Genomic DNA, 10305 nt, shown 5'->3' with positions numbered 1-10305 from the left:
GAATGCAAGGCAGACCAATGCATGTGTGTCCTTAGTGCAGAACCCTTCATCACGTGTCCTTTCACATGCGTGCTTTAGCAGAACATCCTTTTACCTGCATCTGCCTCAGTGAAACATTCCTTCACACATCTGCCTTAGCCTTTCACCTGTGTCCACTTCAGGGAACCACTCCTTCAGGTATAAAATTTCTCAAGATTAGTAAACCGCATACAGAACATTCAGAACAAAACAAGGTGTGTGGTCAGCATGTCCTTGAGCCAAGTCCCTTCTCCTCGTCAGTGACAGCAGGCGTGTTACAGCAACAATATTAAATGGCTGGCAGGCATGGAACAAAATGGCAAAGGTATTCTGGGGGATGTCAGACCGTACCAGCCAGCAGCTCAACTGAATTTTTAAGTTTTGATGTTACAAGTGAATATACTTGACCTTCAAACGCTGAGAGAGCCCATTATAATATGAACTATATAACCTAGGCCAAGACCACCTCTAGGGCAAAGGCCCTCAGCCTGAGGGTCGTGACCCACACGGGGTCTCCTATCAGATAGTTTACACTACAATAAAGATTCATTACAGTAGCAAATTTACAGTTGTGAAGTAGCGACAAAATAATTTGTAGTTGGGGTCACCACAGCTTGAGGAACTGTTCTAAAGGGTTGAGGCCATAGGAAGGTTGAGAAACACTGCTCTAGGAAATTATGTTTTCTTTCTCTTTCATATTTTTCAGACAGAATCTCAAACTGTAGCTGAGATTGGCTTGGCTTGGAACACGTGTGTAGTTCATGCTGGCATCAGACTTATGGCAATTCTCCGGCTTCAGCCTCCTACTCAGGAGCCTACCAGGGTGAGATCACAACCACGGGTAATGTGATTGCTGTTCTTGGTTGTCAACTTGAGTGTACCTGGAATTAACTAATGCCAAATGGCTTGACGCCCTGTGAGGGGGATCTCTCTCTCTCTCTCTCTCTCTCTCTCTCTCTCTCTCTCTCTCTCTCTCTCTCTCTCTCCTTCCTTATTTCTGTTTTCCTCTTTTCAACCCCCTCCTCTTGGTCCTCCTCCTCTTCTTTTTTTTTTTTGAGACAGGGTTTCCCTGTGTAGCTCTGGCTGTCCTGGAATTCATATTGTAGACCAGGCTGGCCTTGAACTCAGAGATCCACCTGCCTCTACCTCCTGGATGCTGAGGCTAAAGGCATTAGCACCATTGGATTTTTTTTTCTTAATTAAATTTTCTGAAGCAAGAAGACCTACTTGTAATCCAAATCTTGGAGATCAGAAGATAAATCTTTAATTCAGATCTTTTGAGATGGAAAGGCCCAAATCTAATCTGGACCACACCTTCTTTTTTCTTTTTATTTTTTTCATCTTTATTAACTTGAGTATTTCTTATTTACATTTCGATTGTTATTCCCCTTCCCGATTTCCAGGCCAACATCCCTCAACCCTTTCCCCTCCCCTTCTATTTGGGTGATCCCCTCCCCATCCTTCCCCGATAAGCGCCCTCCCCCCAACAATCATGTTCACTGGGGGTTCAGTCTTGGCAGGACCAAGGGTTTCCCTTTCCACTGGTGTTCTTACTAGGCTATTCATTGCTACGTATGCAGTTGGAGTCCACCGTCAGTCCATGTATACTCTTTGGGTAGTGGCTTAGTCCCTGGAAGCTCTGGTTGGTTGGAATTCTTGTTCATATGGGGTCTCAACCTCCTTCAAGCTCTTCCAGTCCTTTCTCTGATTACATAAACGGGGGCCCAGTTCTCAGTTCAGTGGTTTAATGATGGCATTCGGCTACGTATTTGCTGTATTCTGGCTGTGTCTCTCAGGAGAGATCTACATCCAGTACCTGTCGGCTTACACTTCTTTGCTTCATCCATCTTACCTAATATCTGTATAGGTATGGGCCACATGTGGGGCAGACTCTGAATGGGTGTTCCTTCTGCCTCTGTTCTAAACTTTGCCTCCCTATTCCCTGCCAAGGGTATTCTTGTTCCCCTTTTAAAGAAGGAGTGAAGCATCTGCATTTTGGTCATCCTTCTTGATTTTCATGTGTTCTGTGCATCTAGGGTAATTCAAGCATTTGGGCTAATATCCACTTATCAATGAGTGCATACCATGTGTGTTTTTCTGTGATTGGGTTACCTCACACAGGATGATATTTTCCAGTTCCATCCATTTGCCTATGAATTTCATAAAGTCATTGTTTTTGATAGCTGATTAATATACATTGTGTAGACGTACCACATTTTCTGTATCCATTCCTCTCTTTAAGGGCATCCGGGTTCTTTCTAGCTTCTGGCTATTATAAATAAGGCTGCTATGAACATAGTGGAGCATGTGTCTTTGTTATATGTTGGGGCATCTTTTGGGTATATGCCCAAGAGAGGTATAGCTGGATCCTCAGGTAGTTCAATATCCAATTTTCTGAGGAATCTCCAGACTGATTTCCAGAATGGTTGTACCAGTCTGCAATCACACCAACAATGGAGGAGTGTTCCTCTTTCTCTACATCCTCTTCAGCATTTGCTGTCACCTGAGTTTTTGATCTTAGCCATTCTGACTGGTGTGAGGTGAAATCTAAGGGTTGTTTTGATTTGCATTTCCCTTGTGACTAAAGATGTTGAGCATTTCTTTTGGTGTTTCTCAGCCATTCGGCATTCCTCAGCTGTGAATTCTTTGTTTAGCTCTGAGCCACATTTTTTAAATAGGGTTATTTGTCTCCCTGCGGTCTAACTTCTTGAGTTCTTTGTATATTTTGGATATAAGCCCTCTATCTGTTGTAGGATTGGTAAAGATCTTTACCCAATCCGTTGGTTGTTGTTTGGACCACACCTTCTGCTGGCTCATATCAAGGACATGGAAGAAGGAAGTTTGCTTTATTAATTCGCCTACTTCTTCAGGATTCCTGCATGTACTGAAGACCAGCTGAAATATCCAGCCTTATGGACAAAACCGTTGGGGTCCAGGAGTTGTCCCATAAACCACACAAACTCTGACCTCACTTAGAGAGGGATGGTTTTTTGAATGCCCACCCTAAGACTGATCATCAGAGACGTAGCTGAGAATTTGTCAGGCTAGGACCCTGGACATTTTTCTATGTCACTTTATAAAGCCTAAAACTGTGATCTCATAGGCAGGTGCTGGAAGGGCTGTCTGGTTGTCAGCCCTGACTCAAGCCATTTTAGACAACAAAGGTTCATACTGACTTTTTATCTGTTTAATGATTTATTTATTTATATATAAGTACACTGTAGCTGTCTGCAGACACACCAGAAGAGGGCATCAGGTCTCATTACAGATGGTTGTGAGCCACCACGTGGTTGCTGGGATTTGAACTCAGGACCTCTGGAAGAGCAGTCAGTGCTCTTAACCATGGAGCCATCTCTGCAGCCCTCATATTGACCTTTAATTTTTTGGTCGTACATGAAGCTTATAATTATGAAATTTAAGATTAAGAAACCTCACAACATAAACAACTTCCTCCCAGTGGTTCAGGAATGGGTGGGTGGGGGAGCACCCTCGAGGAGGCTGGGGAAGGGGGTGGAATGCAGGGTTATTGTAGGGGAAACTGGAAAGGGGTTAACATTTGAAATCCAAATAAACAAAATAACCGATAAAAAAAACATACACAAGTTATGTGATCATTCCTGACCCTGCTGTGAGTTAAATTATTTTCAGACAACAATGATATGCGACATATTACAGCAAGAATATGAACTATCTAGCCGGCATGGAACAAAATGGCTACAGCTATGCTAGGGGGATTGGCTTCAACAGGGGTAACTACTGCGTTTTAGACCTTCCATTCCTTGTTGAATTAGCTGTACCACAGCCTATAAGCCATTCTAATGAATTTTTTTTCTCTATATACAGAATCATTCTAGGAGGGATGATTGGTTATGCATTGTTAAATGCAATGCTGATCACGAAACCCCATCACTTCCACAGCAATATGCAAGTGTATGTAAGTTACTGAACAATTGAACAGAAATTAAAATTTACTGCATTTATTGCGTGGGTCAGCAGGCATAGGGAACAGCTGGCTGCTTACATCTCTTGGTCTCTATAGAGTAGAGGGAGAACTGAAACCCACTGAGGAGGTCTCTTAAGCGAAGACCAAACTCCTTGCAGTGACACTGGATTCCAGGCTTGTTGTTTAGGCCTCACTGTGGTCTATGTACACTCTATGCATTCTCCGCATGCAGGTTCACATGGACTGAACTCAGAAAGGTGGGGTTGGCAGAAAGATGCATGGTTAAATAGCCCACCAGGTTCACATTGTATCAGCTTGATTTAATCTAAGGACAAAGAATTGGAGTTTCTCTGATGGCTTTCTTCTAAACCCTTGAAAGGATCACTGGGGTTTGACCTCAGTACTTCATACTTCTTGCTGGGTCAGCAAAACTCAAGGAAGCTTGAGATTGCCATAGGCACTGTATTATGCTGGATATACTGAGTAGATGATACTAAGATGTTCAGATGGTCATACCCATTTGCATGAGTTCTTAATGTGCACCTAAGGAAAGAGAGATCAAGGTCTTCAGAATAGGAAGATCATTTCCAGTTCTTTTCTACAATTCCAGTCTGAAAGACTGGTAGGGAGAGAATGGTAGATAATCAAGAATTCATAGATGATGCTTTGAAGGAAGTGTGGGTTTCTGTGCTGGTTTAGACAGGGTCTCAACTATCCCATGTTGCCCTCTTCCTAGCTGGCCAGGTTCACTTTGAGCTCAGATAAACCTGCTTCTACTTTCCAGTAGACAGTCTTACAAGAGTGGCCTCCAGGGACTGTGAGGACAGCATTAGCCTTTGACAGTTGAGGTGTGTAACCCACAACTACAGTTTTAGCCACTTTGTTCCATGTCTACCAGCTATTTCAGATTGTTGCTGTCTATGCCTGACAATCACGGACACAGAAAAATAACCTGATAGAGAGCAAGGACATGGTGATCACATCCTTTCCTGTTTTGTATGTTCTGGATGAGGCTTGTTAAAATTCCAATATTGCAGAAAGCTTTATATAGGACCCATCACATTAAGCATCACTGTGCACTGTTCTATCTAAAATGGCCTAATCAGAACTGACCACCAGATCACACTTCCTGCAATCCTCATATGAGAAGCATGAGCTTTTTGTTTTGACTTTTTTCTTTCTTTCTTATTTTTTGCTGTATAAGTTGAGAGGAAGATATTTGGGGCCATGGATCTGCCCCCAAAATCTGGGGTATGGATCTGATCAATCAGTGTTAGTGTGTGCACTCAATACAGTATCCATTTTTTTACTGTGACAGATGCTTTTGTGTTTGTGGGGAAGCCCATGACCCAGAGCACAAGTGCTGGGTCCTTGCTCTATCCACGTAGTGATATGTATAGCCTCGTCCTACACCTTTATCTGCACCCCCTATATCTCTTGACTATTTTATTTTTCTGATAGAAGCTCAGCTTCTGATAGAAGGCCTGTCAGCAGTGCTCCTTTGGCGACATTGGCGCAGAGATGAGACACCCACAAGCAGCATGAGGTTCCCTTCATTGGTGAGTCCAATATTGCACTTTCCACTGCCAACTGGTCTCCACACTGTTCCTAGCACCATAAAGACTTCAACTCTTTCAACTAAGGAATTTTCTGGCAATTGTCGATTGCTAAGCACATGACTTCATGAGTGTTCCCCTAACACACACCCATGTTGTAACCTACCATGCAGACTATTTCTTGATGTGAAATAAAGCACCTGTACAGAATGAGACAAGAGAACTTTTGACTGCATATTCAAGCTGGTATGAAATCTCAGGAAGTTTTAATGGCTAACATTGGTGAATGTGGACAATTTGAGTTAGGATGAGACATTTTGGGGCAAGATATGGAAGGAATCATTCATTTAGATACATAAGAATTACTAAGGTTTTTATAATCAAGCCTTGAGGAAAATTTGGCTTTGGAAGCAGGAGATGCTCAGTGGCTCTGCCCCAGGAAAGTCTCCTGGAAAGGGCACCTCTGCTTATGCTCAGTACAGGGAGAACATTAGCAGGAGGCAAAGTCTGCGCCCCATGACATCAGCTGTCCCTTCTTGGACATTCTATTGTCTCCTAGAGAGTTCTGGCATCCTCTGTGATGTCACCAGTGTTGTAGTGACAACCAGTGCCCTAGTTTCTCTCAGTCTGAGTCTGGCGGTTACAAGCTAAGACATGTTTTCCCGTCTTCGCAAGCGTTTTGGGAGGGTGAACGTCGATTGTGGAGAGACTAGAGTGAAGAAGTCTGGCCTTTCGTCTCAAAGTAATGATGGACAAAGACAGCACTTCTGGGGAATGTTGAGTAAGTTCTGGGCAGTGTATTTTGAGCTTCCTGCCAGGGGGGGCTGCAGGCTTATGCTGACCTTTCTAGCAATGGGCCACAGCAACTGGAGCATCTGAAAAGGAATTGAATTTCCATGAATATCACAATTCCTGAAAGTCAGGATTTCAGAACTTTAGTTTCCCCAACCCCACAGGGAGGATGTGGTAAGGCCAATGCTATTATACTGTGAACTTCTGGCCTTCACTTTTCACTTCATTTGGTATGTTACATTGATATAAAAACACCATCAGGAGTCATGGAGGGTCCACCTGTTCTGAGTTCAGACAGGGCAGCAATGTACTTCACTATCATTGCTTCTTTAAATACAGTGGATATCTGACAGTAGGAACAGGGAGAGAATTGTGCTCCAGGCAATAACCTTATGTTCTAGACCTCCTCTGATTTCTTCTAACTGGCAGGATCATCGTTAGCTTTATATATTAGAGATGTGTGTTACAAACGTGTTTCTAAAATACCAAAAGTATTTGGAACATGTGGACCAAGATTCATCCTGTAACCTATTGGAACTTCTCGGGCATTTGGTATTTCAAATAGGGGAACTGATAAGTCTATTGACCATGTCCTCCATGCAAATGTGTTTTTATCCAAAGTTGTTGGCCTAGAGTATCAGGGTAGGACATCTGAGTGTCTCCAATCACTCAAGTCTTGTGGATGGTGTATTTATCATCTGAGTTCGAACCCACAGGGGTGAGGGTCCTGAAACCAAGCTGTACCCTGTTCAGCTGATGATAATCCTGGAGAAGCCATCTCCGTGGTCCATGTAAGCACCTGATGTCCGGAATAGGGAACACCTGGCTGCTTACATCTCTTAGTCTCTATAGAGTAGTGGGAGAACTGAGATCCACTGAGGACGCCTCTTAAGCATAGACCAATCGCCTAGCAGTGACACTGAGTTCCAGGCTTGTTCTCCTGTTTAGGCCTAACTGTGGTCTATGTACACTCTATGCATTCTCCCCATGCAGGTTCCCTTGTGTTCTTCTACCTACAGACGCTGGGAGAGAAACATCATCCCCTGGCACTGCCCTAAGCGAGAAGCAGGCCAAGAAGGAAAAGGAGAGGCTGATTAAAGAGCTGCAGCTCATTACCGAGGAGAGAAATGACCTGAGAGATCGCCTGAGGTTTCTGACAGAGAGATCCATGAAGAACAGGTATGAATTGCTCCAAATGCTCTTGTTTCATTCCTGGGTCTGCAAGGTCACCTTCATCTTATCCTATTAAGGTTTTGGGTTCTAGAAAGCTGTGCCTCCCTAACCACCCTGTGCTAAACCTCACCTCCCATATAGAGGAGATTCAGAACCTTGACCCTTCCTGAGGAGCGAGATGGAAAATGGACTCATCTGCTTCCATTTATTGAAAAGCAGATCTTGTGGCCTGAATGAAGAATTCGGGGATAAAGTCACGGAGAGTGAGTGTCTAGTGTGCATTTGCAAAGACCTTGACAGCTGGTGGCTTTGCAAGATTGTAATTGCAGTGAGTTTATGGTGAGTCTCTGTACTTGCTAGGCAGGGGACTCAGTGCTGGAAGATCCAGGCAGCAGCCTGGGGTAATATATGACCCACCCTGAGTTCATATATTCCTAAATGCCTATGTTCATTGTATTCTATCATTTCGGGCCAGGCCACACTTCAGGCCAAATCCATATTATGAAGACCTGGAGAGAATGGAGGAGGCGGTCATGTCAATTCTGCACAACTTAGAGATGGAGAACACTGAGTTCCATGAGAACAACCATAAGCTGAAGAAGGAGATTACCTTCTCTAGGTAAGTCCTGGTCAGAAAGGATATCACTTCTGGAATGGCCATTTCTGACTTTCTTTGTTCTGGATTGCATGGTCTTCAGCTCTGGTTCTATCTCTTGTGCTGTTTACACATCAGTGTGCCAGGGTCATTAGGACTCAGTTTTCAGTTCCATAAAAGACTGTTATTCATCCCAGGATTGTCTAGGCATCTTCAGAAGGCTCTAGATAGAACAGCACTGATTGAAGTCAGGACAAGGTTATTAGGCTGACCTGGACCTACGGTGTCATACCAGGTTTTACAAAACTCAGTGTGTGGACCACATGGTAATCATGACCTTCTCTTGGTTCTACTGACCTTTGAGGGTGTTGGCCCACTACTAATTGATGTTGCCCCCATGCATTGGGCTTTCATGGATAGTTGTAGATCCATGTTCTTTTTGAGAGATGTGGACACTAATTGGTGCTCGGGCCAATTAAATAATTTATTCTTCCCGGAATTTACTCTTTGTGGTTTGTGCAGCAGCCTTATATGTATCGAAATGAATTCTATTAAGTCTTCATGGGTATCTGGGTCCTGGTGGAGTTAGTGGCACTCGGGAGTGGGAATGGGAGAAAGGGGCAGCATGATCTTACTATGCAGACTGTATTTCCAGAAACCTGCTCAGCCAGCTCCTGATGGACAACACATGTAGGAAGAAGTTGTTCCCACTGAAGCAGGAGAGCAAGGAGGTACATCTTGACTGTGCACTGAACCAGAAATATTTGGTTGACTTCAACAAGAAAGATAAAGACCAACAACGTCCAGACCCAGCATCATCTGGTAGGGTTGAGCAGCTGTGTTAGCTTAAAAATATCTGATAAAGTTTGCCAATTTGATACATCTTTGCTCTCTCCTACCACCTTTCTAATTTACACTCACAACCACCCAACCACCTCATGTAATGGAATTGTTCATTGCGCTGCCTATGCACAAGTATTCTGGGAAGCCAACCACTTTTCAGAAACTGAATTATTTTGCAAGTATATTTTTTTGAAGCTGCAGTATAGAAATGGTGACAGATTAATAACATACCTCATTATTGCATATCCACGTGATAGATTGGATGCTCTGTAGAGTTTTGAACAAGTTCTTGGTTCTTTGACAAATGACACTCTGTGGTCATGTGACTTCTTGTGTAGGAAGCACCTTTGCGGGATAAGAACAAAGTGCAAATGTCAAATTAGAACTTGTCATTGGTTTTAACCTTGGTGACATATGGACATCTACTTTCTTCCTGCAACCCAATGAGGTTCCTTCCATTGCCCTGTTCTTGGTTTGCACTGGTATAAGTCTGGGTCCCATATTGGCAGCCCACATTACTTTGAGGCTCTCTGGAGATTTTGCCCTTCCCAAAGAGTTAGCAACAATGATATCAGTTAAAAGGTCCATGTTGACTGTCCAATAGAACTGAGATGGTAGAAGGCAGCCTTCCGACAGCTGCCTTGCATTTCACCACCAAATCAGTGTCTGAAAAACTGCCTTCCTCTCCCAGGTCTCAGAAAGTGCAAGAGAGCTGGAATTGGACACACAGCAGTAAGAGAGCTTCCTGAAGAATAAGTTGCTTTCTCAGGAGTCCCTGATGACAAACATCCTGAATGGTAACAAATTTTTTTGGATGAGTATTCTTCCTCAGAGTTAATTTGTCATTGCTTAGAGACCCTAAATTTATATAACACTAAGCCAGCCTGACTGACTGAGGTCTTACTTTCTTCTCAGAAAACAGCACTTGAGAGACAACTTGGGGGACCTCCTTTCATTATGTGTGCAAGAGGAGAAACAGCAATACATCTGTGCTTCTAAATGTTCATTAAGAATGTGCCGTTTAGAAATATTTTTGTTATGATTTTAATTGAAATTTTCTTTTTGTTGTTTCATATTTATATGTTCTTGTTACTGTTTTTATCTTTTCAAATATTTTTAAATATTTTAATTTATTTGTTTTAATCCTGTTTTGTTGTAAAAATGAATTCCTTATGAATAAAAATTGAATTCTATCTCTTGACTCTTAAGACCATCATTCTTACTCAAGGGTTCTGTCCCCTCCTGTGGATTTAGAACTGACAGCTACAGATGGATCTCTGCATGTTCCATGGATCCTGGGCTAATAAGTGAATTCAAAGTCACCAAGGGGTACCCAGTGTGACAGTGTCTTTTGTGTGGATAATGTGGCTGTTTCTCAGACACAC

The 10305-nt window shown here is 43.0% G+C and overlaps 1 protein-coding gene and 1 long non-coding RNA gene across 3 annotated transcripts; one reads left to right on the top strand and one right to left on the bottom strand.

The window, feature by feature from the left end:
- The first annotated feature begins 5421 nt into the window (after positions 1 to 5421).
- Positions 5422 to 9797, top strand: LOC134483209 (disks large homolog 5-like). 2 transcript variants are annotated; one of them, XM_063278481.1, is made up of 5 exons: positions 5422 to 5520; positions 7329 to 7488; positions 7958 to 8101; positions 8733 to 8899; positions 9612 to 9797. In XM_063278481.1, exons 2-5 carry the CDS (start codon positions 7478 to 7480, stop codon positions 9674 to 9676), a joined length of 387 nt encoding a protein of 128 aa, XP_063134551.1. In that variant the 5' UTR covers positions 5422 to 5520; positions 7329 to 7477; the 3' UTR covers positions 9677 to 9797. The 2 variants fall into 2 exon arrangements, with proteins under 2 accessions (XP_063134551.1, XP_063134550.1); XM_063278480.1 differs by lacking the exon at positions 5422 to 5520 and adding an exon at positions 6169 to 6298.
- Positions 5758 to 9739, bottom strand: LOC108353207 (uncharacterized). Its single transcript, XR_010060080.1, has 3 exons — positions 9152 to 9739; positions 8093 to 8300; positions 5758 to 6392 (listed from the first exon to the last, which is right to left on the bottom strand). It is a non-coding gene; the product is annotated as an uncharacterized LOC108353207 (long non-coding RNA).
- Positions 9798 to 10305: the final 508 nt, after the last annotated feature.

The sequence above is a fragment of the Rattus norvegicus genome, chromosome 19, assembly GCF_036323735.1.
Source record: "Rattus norvegicus strain BN/NHsdMcwi chromosome 19, GRCr8, whole genome shotgun sequence".
Lineage (NCBI taxonomy): Eukaryota > Metazoa > Chordata > Mammalia > Rodentia > Muridae > Rattus > Rattus norvegicus.
Note: the sequence above shows the minus strand (reverse complement) of the source record. Positions and strands in the feature narration are given on the sequence as shown.

What these genes read in the sequence shown, in the direction of transcription:
- LOC134483209 (XM_063278480.1), top strand. Translation starts at nt 6,172, where the DNA reads ATGTTTTCCCGTCTTCGCAAGCGTTTTGGGAGGGTGAACGTCGATTGT. An exon ending in GAGAGATCCATGAAGAACAG is followed by an intron (nt 7,489 to 7,957) that starts GTATGAATTGCT and finishes ATTTCGGGCCAG; the next exon opens with GCCACACTTCAGGCCAAATC. An exon ending in AAGGAGATTACCTTCTCTAG is followed by an intron (nt 8,102 to 8,732) that starts GTAAGTCCTGGT and finishes CTGTATTTCCAG; the next exon opens with AAACCTGCTCAGCCAGCTCC.